The sequence below is a fragment of the Myotis yumanensis genome, unplaced genomic scaffold (assembly GCF_028538775.1).
Source record: "Myotis yumanensis isolate MYYU_CA2020_CCGP unplaced genomic scaffold, mMyoYum1.0.hap1 SCAF_13, whole genome shotgun sequence".
Taxonomy (NCBI): domain Eukaryota; kingdom Metazoa; phylum Chordata; class Mammalia; order Chiroptera; family Vespertilionidae; genus Myotis; species Myotis yumanensis.
In genome coordinates this window covers 705435-719599 of record NW_027223764.1, presented here as the reverse complement: position 1 = coordinate 719599, position 14165 = coordinate 705435, and the positions used below count along the sequence as shown (strand labels likewise).

The following is a 14165-nucleotide window of genomic DNA, read 5'->3' as shown; positions in this document are numbered from 1 at the left end:
GTGTCACGTGAAGGGGAGGCGGCGGGCGGCGACCCCTCTGGAGGCTGTCGGTGCATCAAAGGCGGGCAGGCTTCCCCCGGCGCTGAGCTGTCTGTGCAAAGGCCTCTTCTGGGTCAGCACTGACTTTTCTGGGGCCAACGTTCCAGGGACCACGGACAGGTTCCGCCCACGCCTCCCCGCGAGTAAATCAGATGAATCAGGTGGGCTCCGCCGCCCTCCTCACACGCCTTCTCCACTGAAGGCGCGGCGGTCTCTGGGCCTGGACCGTAAACCCCGGGGAGGTGGGGGCGCGGGTCTGTTTGGTTTGCTCCCGTGCTCGGCGCCTCTCACGGGGCCCGGCTCAGCCGATTGCACACAAGACTGAGCTGGTCGCTCCAGCGCGCCGGCCTCTGTCCCTCCAGCCCAGTGTATCTTCCAGGAACGCCAGCAGTTCCGGCCCCGGTGCTCACACACAGGTGCTCACACGGACCAGGCTACTCCATGCTGCTTGTCCCATGCTCAGGGTCCCGTCCGCTGTTGCCATGGTTATCTGTTGGGCCAAGTCTGTTGAGATGCCATTGGAGGTCGCCCTGACGACGAAGATGACGGTGGCCCGGAAATCCTGTCGCAGCCGCCGTGCCCTTCGCAGGGTCTCCGCAGCCAGACCTTCACCCTCCGAGCTCCGCTCACGGCCGCCGCGTCCTGGGGCTGCCAGGCGACCTGGGAAGCCGAGACGCTACACGAGGAAAGTGCAAGGTTCGGAGGAACAGGCATCGAAGTTCAGGGACCTGGAAGGGACACTCCGCTCCGGGCAGGCCGGCGAGGGGCGGGCAGTGCGGGGCGGGGCCCGGAAGGGACGCCGAGGGCGAGGACACAGGGTCAGGCATGAGCGGTCGTGCCCGGGGCTGGCGGAGCCACCAGGGGAGAGGACACTTTGCTGGGCCGCGTGGCATGACTCATGGGATATTTTTACAGGAATGTTCTGGTAAGGAAATCAGCAGGGCGGTCATGCCTGGATGCTCCATTTCATGACGACTTTGCGGCCACATCTGCAAATGCCATTCATTAATCACCGGAGACACGCGGCCTCTGCCCGCCCGGCACACGGCACCCTAGAGTGCTCCCTGCGAGATGCCGGGGCCCTGTGCCTGGCGTGGCCCCCTCTGGTGGTCCGTGGCACATGGTGTTGGGTTCGCCAGCTGGTGCACACCCAGGCAGCCAGCCCACGCTCTCGCTGCTGAGAGAGGCTCCGAGGAGGGGACCAGTCTGTGCAGCTGCGACCCGGGAAGGCTCCCTGGAGGAGGCCTCGGCCAGCTCTCCAGGCTGCAGATCCGACGGGCAGAGGCGGGGGAGACGTGGCTGCAGGGTCGGGGAAGCCGGATGTGGGGGAAGCTGGCTTGCCGGCTGCTTCCAGTGACCCCTTCTCGCACGGTGCGAGCCCATCTCCCAGGGCCCGAGAGAGACCATTAAACCCACCTACGGGTCGTGAGCGACGTGCCCTCGGCCCAGGTCTCACAGTGAGAGCGAGTGTGGGGGGTGGCGGCCGAGGCGAGGCATCTGCTTGGCCGGTCAAGTTCGATTCCTGGCCGCGGGGCTGTGACGGGTTCTGGGAGAGCTTCCCGGAGCTCACCCTTCACTTTAGGTCGGTGCCCTTTTCTGCACACATTTTAGACTCTGATTAAAGATCACAACCGGCCCGTGTGCTCAGGGGTTGAGCGTTGACCTAGGAACCAGGAGGTCACGGCTCGAATTCCGGTCAGGGCACAGGCCCGGGTTGCAGGCTCTATCCCCCGTGGGGGACCTGCAGGAGGCAGCCGGTCCATGGTTCCCTCTCATCATGGATGTTTCTCTCTCTCTCTCTTCCTCTCCCTCCCTCTCTCCCTAAAGCTCAATGAAAACATGCAAACACGTCGCTCTAGAGATCGAACAGCCACCTGCCTGGCTCAGCTGCGGGGGCCGGGGGGAGGGGGGGTGGTTTGCAGCTTCCCGGACCCCGGCTGCCAGCCAAGCGGAGAGATGGCTTCTCCGTGGGCGACAGCAGCCGCTCGGCACACGTTTGTGTGTGTTTTTCCTGCAGGAAACGTCCCGTGTAATTCGGGACAGGCTTGCTGTGTTTCTAAAATAACCGTTGCCCGGAACACAGGCTGTGGGAGTGGGGGGGTGTGTTTCCTTCCCACACGGCGTCCTCGGGCAGCAGAGGACCAGCTGGAGGCGGTCCTGGCCCCCTGGGCGGTGGAGACACTGCCCCCACTTCCCATCGGCCGGCGCTCAGCTCGGGAGCAGGAAATACGGTCAAATGAGCGACAGATGGAAAAAGAGCGACAAAGAAAAGGGTTTCCTCGCAGGGACCAGTGGGGGCCCCAGCCCAGGACGCCGAGGACACTCCATGTTCTGCGGAGGACACCCCACATTCACGGAGGACACCCCACATTCACGGAGGACACCCCACATTCCTAGAGGACACCCCATATTCACGGAGGACACCCCACATTCACAGAGGACACCCCACATTCCTAGAGGACACCCCACATTCCTAGAGGACACCCCATATTCACGGAGGACACCCTACATTCACAGAGGATACCCACATTCACGGAGGACACCCCACATTCACGGAGGACACCCACATTCACGGAGGACACCCCACATTCACGGAGGACACCCCACATTCCTAGAGGACACCCCACATTCCTAGAGGACACCCCATATTCACGGAGGACACCCCACATTCACAGAGGACACCCCACATTCCTAGAGGACACCCCACATTCACAGAGGACACCCCATATTCACGGAGGACACCCCACATTCACAGAGGACACCCCACATTCCTAGAGGACACCCCACATTCACAGAGGACACCCACATTCACAGAGGACACCCCATATTCACGGAGGACACCCCACATTCACAGAGGACACCCCATATTCACGGAGGACACCCCACATTCACAGAGGACACCCATGTTTGCCAAGGGCTACAGACTGTGGCTCTCTCTGCCACTTGTCCCTCACCGAGGCCACAGCGCAGGGAGCCAGCGCGGGGACTCGCTCCCATCCAGGTTCTGAGACGGTGCCGTCTGAGATTAACCCGGAGCCGGGGTGGCGACTGTCCTGTGAGCATGACAGGAAACGCGGCCTCTGGGGCATTAAACGTGAAGGGGGGGGAGGATACAACATCTGGTTCAAAGCAAAGATGAGCCCTGGCCGGTGCGGCTCAGTGGTTGAGCGCCGGCCTGTGGACGGATGGGTCCCGGGTTCGATTCCGGTCAAGGGCATGTACCGCGGTTGCAGGCTCCTCCCCGGTCGGGCGCGTGCAGGAGGCAACCAATCGGTGTGTTTCTCTCACATGGCTGTTTCTCCCTGTCTTTCCCTCTCTTTTCCACGTTCCCCCCAGAAAAGATCGATGGAAAAATATCCTCGGGTGAGGATTAAAAAACAAACAAAACACACACACGACACAGAGACCGAGCGCCGTACGTATCGCTTGGCGCCGATTGCACTTTCCCCACATGACGAGGCAGGACAGCGGCCCGCGGTGACATGGCGCACGGGTGCCCCAGGGAGAGCTCCCACGCCTGGGCCTGCCTGGTCTGAGCAGCTCGGGGCGTGGGCACCTTCACTCCGTGTCAGCAGCGGCCACGGAGACACCAAGGGGCCCAGTAACTCCCGAGGTCACCTCTCCGCACCCTGGTCCCCGGTGGCTGGTCCCCGCTGCCCCGGCGTTCGCCGCTCACAGGCAGGGGGCGGGGACACACCGCCAGGCACAGGAGCAGGAATTCCCTAACTCGCCGCCTGGAGCAGCCTCAGGACCTTCTGGACACCGTGCTGTCCCGGGAGCCGCCGGAGCCAGCCAGACCCGCACCGAGAGGAATCCCGGCCTCTGGGATCGGGAGCAAAGCATCTTGGGACTCGGCGGCTCTGGGTGCCAGGCAGACTCCATCCCTTACTGTGCGTCTGACCGCTGGTAAGAGGGCCCGTCTCTCCCTCAGTTTCCTCATCTGGAGAATGGGAACAACAAGACCAGCCCCCGAGGAGCGAGGAGCATGCAGGTGAGACAAGGTTACACGGAGAAGCTCGGCAGAAGCCCTGCCTCTGGGAAGCATCACCAAAGGGTGCTCGCTGTGCTGTAACAAGAGGCCCGGTGCACAGATTCGTGCACTTGGGGGGGCGGGGGGGGTCCCCTCAGCCCGGCCTGCGCCCTCTCGTAGTCCGGGAGCCCTCAGGGGATGTCCGCCGGCCAGCTGGCTGCTCCTGCACTGCCACCGCCGCGGAGGTGGGAGAGGCTCCCGCCACCACCACTGCGCTCGACAGCCGTGGGCCCGGCTTCTGGCTGAGCGGTGCTCCCCTGTGGGAGCGCACTGACCAGCAGGGGGCAGCTCCTGCGTTCAGCATCTGCCCCTGGTGGTCAGGGCGCGTCATAGCGACCGGCTGTCCCGCTGTGGGGCGGATTTGCACATTATCCTTTTATTATACAGGCGCGTTCTTTGTCACTTAAGTGATGGTCTGACGCAGGCGTTTCAGGTGTGAGGTGGGGGGGGGGGGGACGGTGATTCTCCCCATGGGAGTGTCTTCTCCTTTACTGGACACAGAACGTTCTCAGAAGCCCGAGATCGCGTCAATATCCCCACACCTGCGTGTCATTCTCTTTCTCAGGGACTCGCTGGGTCGAAGGCCTCCCGCAATCCCGGCCCCGCACTCTGCCATCACCGGGGCGCCCCCCCCCCCCCCCATACTGTGAGCAAACAGAAGGCGCCCTCCCCGTCACCTGCTGAAGAAGGTCATCACGGCCTCGTGGGTGGGCAGCACCAGCAGCCGCGGGTTCACTTGCAGGTAGACCCACAGAAGCAGCGTCTTCAGAAGGTGAAACTCACTGAAAACGAACAATCTGGGCAAAAAAAAGACGGGGGGGACGTGTCAGGGACGGCAGAAACCACGCGGTCAGGCACGGAGAGGGAACAGCATGTCTGGGAACGCGGCCAAGGCGCCCGGCCTGCAGGCAGCTGGGGGAAGGGGGTCTTTGGGGACCATCCATGAGCCGCCTGCTGAGCCCAGAGCCGGGCACATGGCCACGAGCTCAGGGAACAGCAGCCCGAGGTCCACGGCGGGCGGGTCCGGGCTCCAGGACCCATACGGCCTGGAGCAGCCTGGGGCCTCCCGAGAAACGAGGAGTAAGAGCGGGTGGACAGCTGGTGTGCAGTGGTTGGCGTCTCTGTTCGATTCCCGGCCGGGGCACAGGCCCGGGTTGTGGGCTCCATCCCCAGTGTGGGGCCTGCAGGAGGCAGCCGATCCATGGTTCTCTCTCATCATTGAGGTTTCCATCTCCCTCCCTCTCTGAAGTCAATAAAAATATTTTTTTTTTTTTTTAAAAAAGAGCGGCTGGGGTCTCCTTATGTCAGCTCTGCCAAGTAAGGACGATTCCCAAACAGCTTCTCGAACAGCCTCTGGGACTCGACTATCTGAGAACTGGCCTCCGTGTTCCTAAACCCGTTGTATTCCCGCCCTGACCTCGGAAGTGGCACCGGGCTTCACAATCTCACAGCCCTGCCCTGGCGGCGGCTCAGTTGGCTGGAGCTCCATCCCACATGCAGGGTTGAGAGGTTTGGGTTCGCTCTCCGGCCAGGACACACAGGAATCAACCAATGCGTGCGTGAATAAGTGGGCAACAAGTTGATATATCTCTCTCTCTCCCTCCCTTCTTCCCTCTTTCTAAAATCAGTACATAAATTGCCCTGGCCAGTTTGGCTCACTGGACAGAGCATCCGCCTGCAGACTGCAGGTCCCGGGTTCGATTCCCGGTCAGGGCACAGACCCGGGTTGTGGGCTCGATCCCCAGGGTGGGGCGTGCAGGAGGCAGCCGATCCGTGATTCTCTCTCATCATGGATTTTTCTTCCTCTCTCTCCCTCTCCCTTCCTCTGTGAAACCCATTAAAATATATTTTTAAAAAATAAAGTAAAATCAACACATACATTAAAAAAGAAAAAGAAACAACATATCACCAGCTTTTCACCCGCCACTTCCGTGGCCTCGGAGGGGGAACGCCAGCCAAGCCGTGGCTCCTAAGGGCCTGGAGCGTCACCGCCCACGTGTCTCGCGGTGTCTGGGCTCGGGCACCGCCGCCCTCCGGCTTGTGTTTAGCCACCACAGGGGCCTGGCTGTGGCCCTGGCCAGACAGGACCACACCTGTCACGTCTGGGCAGCGATGGTGAGCAGGAGGGCAGTCACAGGGCCACTTGTCTGCTGTCCTCACCCAGACCCCTGCCAGGACTCGCCACCCCTCGGCGGGCGGGCGAGCGGGGTGACTCTGGGCAGAACCCACGGGGGAGAGCCTCAAGCCCAGAGGTTCTTTGAGACCTTACGGACGGGGCAACAAGGGGGTGGGGGGCGGTGAGAGCCCAGGAATCAGGGCCTGGTTTTGTTTGTATGAGGAAGGTCAGTGTTGGGAAAAGCCCCTGCCTTCAGCGCAGTAGCAGCCCCTAGGGGTGAGCTCCTGCAGGCGACGGGCCCGGCCGGCGTGGCTCAGGGGTTGAGCATCGACTATGAACCAGGAGGTCCCTGGTTTGATTCCCGGTCAGGGCACAGGCCCGGGTTGGGGACTCCATCCCCAGCGGGGAGTGTGTGGGACGCAGCTGATGGTGATTCTCTCTCATCGTGGATGTTTCTCTCTCTCTCTCCCTCTCCCTTTCTGACATCAATAAAAATACATTTTAAAAATAATAAATAAAGCAGGTGCCCTGGACATCAGTGGGGCGAGGCGAGTTTACTTGGAAGATGTGAGTCAGGGCACTGCTGGCCCGGCCACTGAAGTGCGAGGGCTGCTGGCTGCCCAGCCCCTGAGGCTCTTGCCTCCTGGCTCCCGAGGGCCGGGGCGGCGGGCGGTGCAGACAGCACCAGGGGGGTCTGGGCAGCGGGACCCGGTTTCCACATCGGTCATGTTTCCCCGAACTTGAGTCTAGACACGGGCACGCAATGTCCCCGATTTCTGTCCCCGCCGCGTGTTTTCTGGGGCCCGGCCGTCCCTGGCGTCCTAGCTGCGAGACGTCCCCCCTTTTCTCGGTGAAATGCTACGGCCCGCAGCTCAGTCTTTCCCAGGGCGGGCGCGCTATGGGGCGTCTAGGAGGCCCTGTTTATCTCCTCTCCAGTTCGCAACGCTGCCCCCCGGAGGGCGGGGAGGGCACTGCGGGGAGGGCAGGGGGACGGGGCAGGACGGCCCGGGAGGCATCCTGGAACCCGGTGCCAGACTGTGCTGTAGACGGTCTCGAGGCTCATCTCTATTTCTTATTTTTATTTTTTATGGAGAGGAAGGGAGCGAGATAGAGAGTTAGAAACATCGATGAGAGAGAAACATCGATCAGCTGCCTCCTGCACATCTCCCACTGGGGATGTGCCCGCAACCAAGGTACATGCCCCTGACTGGAATCGAACCTGGGACCCTTCAGTCCACAGGCTGACACTCTATCCACTGAGCCAAACCGGTCTTGGCTCTATTTCTTATTTTTTAAAAAAATATATTTTTATTGATTTCAGAGAGGAAGGGAGAGAGAGAGAGAGGAGAGAGAGAGAGGAGAGAGGAGAGAGAGAGAGAGAGAGAGAGAGAGAGAGAGAGAGAAACATCAATGTGCCCTGACTGGGAATCGAACTGTGACCTCCTGGTTCATAGGTTGACGCTTAACACTGAGCCACTCTGGCTGGGCTGTTGGCAGAATTTTTTTAAAAATTACTGAGGCGCCCTGGCCGGCATGGCTCAGTGGCTAGAGCGTTGGTCTGTGACGGGAGGGTCCCGGGTTCGATTCCCAGTCAGGGCACAGGCCAGGGTTGCAGGCTGGATCCCCAGTAGGAGCTGCAGGAAGCAGCCGATCCATTATTCTCTCTCATCATGTATGTTTCTCTCTCTCCCTTCCTCTCTGAAATCAATAAAAGTATTTTTTAAAAATTTACTTAGGTAATTAATTAATTACCAGATGGACACCTGAGGGTCCTTACCCTGGTGAGTATGTGAAGAGAAGCCCCCGCGCCCCGCGGAGCACCCCATGTCAGTGCCCATGGGCGCCCAGGGGGCGAGGAGTTTGAACTGGGGGAGGTGAGGCGCACAGTGAGCCCAGCAGGGGGGTAGGTGCCCCCCAGCACCTCCCTCTCCCCATCAGCCCTGCTCCCCCAGGCGCCCGCACACACGCACACACACGCACACACGCACGCATGCGCACACACATGCACAGACATGCACACCCGTGCACACGCACGCGTGCACACACACGTGCACAGACATGCACACCCGTGCGCAGACACACGCACACACGCACACGCGCCCGCAGCCTGCCTGACCTGGGCGAGCGCAGCACCTTGAGCAGCAGCCCCTTGGGGATCTTCTGGAGGTGGATCTGCCTCCCCACCTCGGGGACCAGGTTCATCTCCATCCACTTCTCGCAGGAGGCGCTGAGCGGCTCCTCCTTGTACTGGAAGCGGAGAAGCTGGTGGGGGAGGCACCCGGGCTCTGGCGCCCCCTGCTGGGCAGTGGTGGGGCGACAGGCGGGGGTGGAGGAGCATCATGCCCAAGCTCGGACCTTCTGTCTGCACGTGGTCCCCTTAAACCAGCCCTCGCTGCACCCCGGGCGGCTCACTGACGCCCCATTCTGACCGACGGAGAAACCGAGGCTCCAGGAGCCCTCTTCTCGCCGGGGGTCCCAGTAAGCGCAGAGCCGGGTCCCACCCCCGGGTCCCGCCCCCGGGCCCCCGGCATCTCGGGCCCAGGCCGGTGACGGGCCACCCCGGAGGGAGCTCCAGGGCCAGCAGCGAGTAGGATGAGAGTCCAGAGGTCACGATGCAGGTGCTCGGGGCTGCGGTGCCGCCGGGAACGCCGAGACGCCACCCACCGGGGGCTTTCTGATCGCCGACCCAGAAGGTGAGGGCAGCGAGTTATCTTTGAAAAACGGGCGTTTACGACAATCCCAGATGCACCGTGACATGCTGGTCCCGTGTGGCTGAGTGTGAGGGCAGGCGTGTCTGTGTTGGCGTGAGCGGCCTCTCTCGGAGGGAGGCTCAATGGGGAGGCCAGGGCTCGCACCCGGCACAGCCGCCGAGACACCATGCCAGGGCTCCCCTCCTGGGCCCCCATGTTCTGTGCGAGCTGATTACATCCTTCCCAGCCCTGACCGGGCCCAGGGGGACGAATTCCCCCTCCCCTCCCCTCCCCCACCTCCAGCGACTCCCCCCCCCCTCCCCCGCCCCCCCCCCGACTCCCACCAGGAGGTCCCGGAGGCGGTTTGCTATTTGGGGGTGAAAGTCTGTGCTGTCCCCACTCCCCACCCCCAAGATCAAAGCTTGTCTACCTTTTGGGTGTAAAAACATCCTTTTCAAAATAAGTGGTTTTTCAAAATTGTTCACTTGGCAAAATAAAATGTCGGTGCCTTTGGGGGACACGTTGGCGCGGGGCCTGGGGGGACCCAGAGTCTGGCAGCGCCGGCACGCACGCCCCGGCCGGGGACTCTCACCTTGCAGCCCGCCAGGTAGAAGTTGGCGACGTTGCTTGGCGAGAGCCCGTGGACCATGATGGCCACGCACCTGCGGAGACAGAACTGCTGGGCCCGGGCCCAGGCTGCGCCCGCCCGGCCGCCCGGAGGGTCCCGCTCAGCCCCAGACGGCGGCAGAGCCTCGGGGGGGGGGGGACACGGACACCCCCACATGTGGCCAGAGCACCCCGTTTGTGGGCCCAGGGGGAAGGCTGTGTCCCACACGGGCATCGGCTCGATGGGCAGTGTGGGTGCTGGTCTTTGAACGTTTCTCTCCTGTAAGGTCTGCACGGACCACGTGTAACGTTTAGAAAAATAACCCGATTTACAAGAAAGAACAAGGCCCCGTCAGAAATGAGTGGGAGGAAGGGTCAGTGGGGGGAGGGGCACATGTAATACTTTGAACAATAAAGACTAAGCCCGGCCGCGGGGCTCAGTGATTGAGCTTCGACCTAGGAACCAGGAGGTCAGGGTTCGATTCCCGGGTTGTGGGCTCGAGGCCCAGTGCGGGGCGTGCAGGAGGCAGCCGATCCATGATTCTCTCATCACTGATGTTTCTCTCTCACTCTCCCTCTCCCTTCCTCTCTCTGAAATCAATAAAAATATGGTTTTAAAAAATTTAAAATTTAATAAAACAAAACCCCCAATAAAGCTTAAAAAACAAGTGCTGGGGGGGGAGGGGGAGGAGTGGCCGGGGAGAGATCAATTTGGAAAAAAGAAGACTTATCTAATACTGTAAACAATGAACAATTTTTTAAAAAATTTAAAAAATACAAAAGAAAAAAGAGAGATGAGCGGGAAAATGAGCCCTGACAGGTGGGAAATGCCTGCTTGTCTTCCCATGACCATCGTTGTGTGTGCGTGTGTGTGTGTGTGTGTGTGTGTGGAGGGGGCGGGGGTGGGGGGGAGGTCAGGTGAGCGGAGGGTGTGTCACCGTCTCGGTTCCTCCGCAGCCTCAGGGCCGTGCTCTGGACGAGAAACCCTGATGCGCAGCCCACGGAGGAGGAAGGGTCCACGAGGCTGGTCCTCCCTTCCCCTCCCCTCCCCCTCCTCCCCTGTCCTCCCCTCCCCCTCCTCCCCTCCCCTCCCCTCCTCCCCTCCCCCTCCTCCCCTGCCTTCCCCTCCCCCTCCTCCCCTGCCCTCCCCTCCCCGCCCCCCGGCCCCCGCGGGTCCTGGCCGCCCCCCCACGGCCACCTCTGAAACAGGTTGCTGAACTGGAGGGCGTGTGCGGAGGCCAGCACCCCCAGCACCTCATCCAGGCTCAGGTCCACTTGGCTCGTGTACAGGTTCTTCAGGGCCGTGGCGAAGGCTGGGGGGCAGAGAGAGAGAGAGAGAGAGCCATCAGCGTGGGGTCTGCACCCCTCGCTCGCAGCTCCTTCCCTGCGGGATCTCCCTCCGCCAGGACAGCGGCCACACTTGCTTGTTTGTTTGTTTGTTTGTTTGTGTTTGAAGTCTGGGCGGCTGTTGGCTCCGTGGCCCCCTCAGAGAATGAACACAGCCCGGCCGGTGGGGCTCAGGGGCTGAGCATCAACCCAGGAACCAGGAGGTCATGGTTCGGTTCCCGGTCAGGGCACAGGCCCGGTTGTGGGCTCGACCCCTGGTGCGGGGTGTGCAGGGGGCAGCCGATCCGTGATTCTCTCTCCTCATGGACGTCTCTCTCCCTCCCCCTCCCGTCCTCTCCGAACCCAATACAAACATATTAAACAAAGGAAGGCCGTGGGGCCGGGCGCAGGTTACCGATCTTGGTGACCAGGGGGTCGTTGATCCTCAGCGAGATGGTGAGCCTGTTCACGGCCGGCCTCTCCCGGGCCTTCCCCGGCGGCCCTGCGGGAGGAGGCGGGACACGTGCCGGTGACCGGGCGAGGGACCGCTCAGGCCCCAGCCCCTCGGCACGCGCGGCGTTTTGTTTGTGTGTTGGCCTGTCTGCGGAGTGGGTGCGTTTGTGAAATGACCGCTCATTTGGAAATAGCTGACGACTCACAGAAGCTGCAAAAATAGCACAGAGTGTGTGTGGCCCTCGGCCAGCTTCCCGGGAACCGCCTCTGTGACGGTCAGAGCTGGGCACTGGTGCTCACACTGCGTTTTAAAAAGTTATCACCTGCCCCACCCCTGCCCCGTCCCCTCCCTCCCCTCCTCTCAGCCTGGACCCTGGTGGGGCGCAGTGAGCAGCAGGCGCGGCTGTGGGGCCAGCAGGGGGTGAGGGCCCGTCTCTGCAGGGCCCCTCCAGGGCCGGGTCTGAAGCGCTCTCTGTGGCCAGCACGGCTCAGGGCGGCCGCACGGATGGTCTCGGGACACGGAGGCAGAAGGAGACACGTGTGCCACCCTCCCCAGGGCACGTGCTGCTGCTGCGCCACAGGAGGCCGTGACCGCGCCACGGAGACCGAGGTGTGAGACCGAGCGTGCAGCCAGTGTGTGTGGGGCGGGGGTGTGACAGCCGGCTGCACATCTGGTTAAGCAACACGTGGAGTGACCCGCTTCCCCCCCCCACTGCCCCCAGTCGGCGAGGCCCCGTGCTCCCTGTCTGGGCGTGTGGCGTCTCTGTGGCTGCCTGTCGCTGACCTGGGCACAGGACCCAGAGGCACAGCCGGCCCCGCTCCGGGGGCTCAGGGAAGGCAGGGCCCCACGTGGGCGCGGGTGCGGGAAGGTCATAGCCTCCCGGCTCCCCCGGGAAGGGCTGAGTCACGGGCCTGCGGCCGGAAGACGCGGGCAGCTGGGCCCTCCCTGGCTCAGGCCGGGCGGGCGGACTGGCCTCCAGGGCCTGTCTGGCTCTGGAATAACTGGCTTTGTGGCCTCGCCCTGGAGCGCAGTCCCTCCCCGGGCCGCGGGCTGGGAGCCGGGCTTTTCCATGGCACCTGCCTGGCAACGCCGTCTCTCTTCCCCGGAGAGGAAGCGGGCAAGGCCGCCAGGAGGGGAGACTGGATTATAGGATTAAACAAGGACAAAGAGAAGGAAAGCAGTGACCTGGGTATGTTGGGGGATGAGGTGGCGTTAAGAAAAGAGAAAGGAGACCGGCTGGCGGGGCTCAGTGGTTGAGCGTCGGCCTACGAACCAGGAGGTCACAGTTCGATTCCCGGTCAGGCACGTGCCCGGGTTGTGGGCTTGATCTGTGTGTGGGGGCGGCGGGGGGGGGGCGGGGGGAGGCGGTGCAGGAGGCAGCCAATCAGCGATTCTCTCATCATTGATGTTTCTATCTTTCTCTCCCTCTGCCTTCCTCTCTGAAATCAATAAAAATACATTTTGGAACAAAAATGAAAAAAGAAAGGAAAAAAAATCCACATCCACGTGTCAACCTCCAACCGCACTACCCCTCAGACCCCCACGAGCCCGGCGCCAGAACCAGGCCGTCCTCCCAGGAAGCCCACGGACACTCGCCACAGCCCACGCCCTTCTCAGAGAAGCGGCCACATCCCTGCCCCGGCCGGCGGGTCCAGACGGGTCGCCGTGTGACGATGACTGACCGTTACTGAGCGCGCACCGCCACCCGGCACTGCGCGGCCGCCCCCGCTGGCCTTCTGCGCGGCACAGCGAGAGCGACGCTCCCACTTCACAGCTGGGCAGACTGAGGTTAGGTCCCGGGCCGAGGTCCCACCGGGGGCCTCGCTCTCACTGCCCGAGCGACCGCGGTCCCCAAACGGCAGGCCGGGCTCTCTCGGGCGCCGGCGAGGAAGTACCTGGCAGAAGCCGGGCCAGGTCCCTCACGCGGCTGGTGGGGGCCTCACTCAGGGCCGAGACGTAGAGCTTGGTCAAGGTCTCGGACTGGAAGAGCTGGGGCAGGTGCAGCTCCCACTGGAAGCCCAGGCACTGGAGCGTCACAACTGGGGGGAGAGCAAGGAGCAGCGCTCAGCCCGCGCCCCTCCGCCCGCCGCCCCCCCGCCCGCCGCAGGCCCGAGCAGCCGGCGGCTCCGGAGGAAGGAAGCCGCACGAGGACAGGCCGCCGGGGCCTCGGGACGCTCCCTGGCGCCCGGGGACACGCCGGCCGGGCCCTGCTCTGGTCCCCTCGGACACGGGCAGGTGGGACTCGGGTCAGGACTGGTCAGGGCGGAGAGGGTGCCCCTGGGCCGGCTCCTGTGCAGCCTCCACTCCGAGGGCATCTTCCCCGTTCATTCATTTTAGAGAGAGTGGAAGGGATGGGGAGAGGCAGAGAGAGAAACAGCGATGTGAGGGAGACACATCGATGGGTTGCCTCCCACACGCACCCCGACCAGGGCTGGGGAGCCTGCAACCGAGGTACGAGCCCTTGACCAGAATCGAACCCGGGACCCTTCTGTCCGCGGGCCGGCGCCCTATCCACTGAGCCACACCGGCCAGGGCTGTGTGTCGTCTTCATCGTGACCATTAGCACCTGGACACGCGTCTGCACACCCCACACTGCACACCCCTCATCGCACTTTTGAGGAAGATTGATGGCGCCGGTTACGCCTCAGGTTGGGCGGGGGGCAGGGACGGAGGCGCACAGACGGGGGCGTGGCCTCTGCTCGGTCCCTTCGGCCACGGGTCCCCGAGGGCAGCCACCTGCCGACCGGTCCCGGGGCCAGGAACTCACCTCCATCCCCGCTCGGCACAGCCTTCTTCACAGTCCCACTGCATTTTGTCTGAATGTTTGGGGTGTACAACCTCAAGGGAAAACACACAAGCCCAGGCATTAGCAGGATGTCTTTCTCATCCCGGCAGCGTCAGTGC

At 62.7% G+C, this 14165-nt stretch overlaps 1 protein-coding gene across 1 annotated transcript in view; it reads right to left on the bottom strand.

Annotated features, from left to right (window-relative positions):
* BTBD16 (BTB domain containing 16) overlaps positions 1-14165 on the bottom strand; it is a 33144-nt gene that overhangs the window by 10829 nt on the left and 8150 nt on the right. The window contains exons 5-11 of the mRNA XM_070433228.1: positions 14029-14099; positions 13157-13300; positions 11223-11309; positions 10680-10794; positions 9468-9537; positions 8302-8432; positions 4747-4866 (exon numbers count right to left, since the gene is read on the bottom strand). Coding sequence (XP_070289329.1) covers positions 4747-4866; positions 8302-8432; positions 9468-9537; positions 10680-10794; positions 11223-11309; positions 13157-13300; positions 14029-14099 — 738 coding nt within the window. The remainder of the gene's footprint in view (positions 1-4746; positions 4867-8301; positions 8433-9467; positions 9538-10679; positions 10795-11222; positions 11310-13156; positions 13301-14028; positions 14100-14165) is intronic.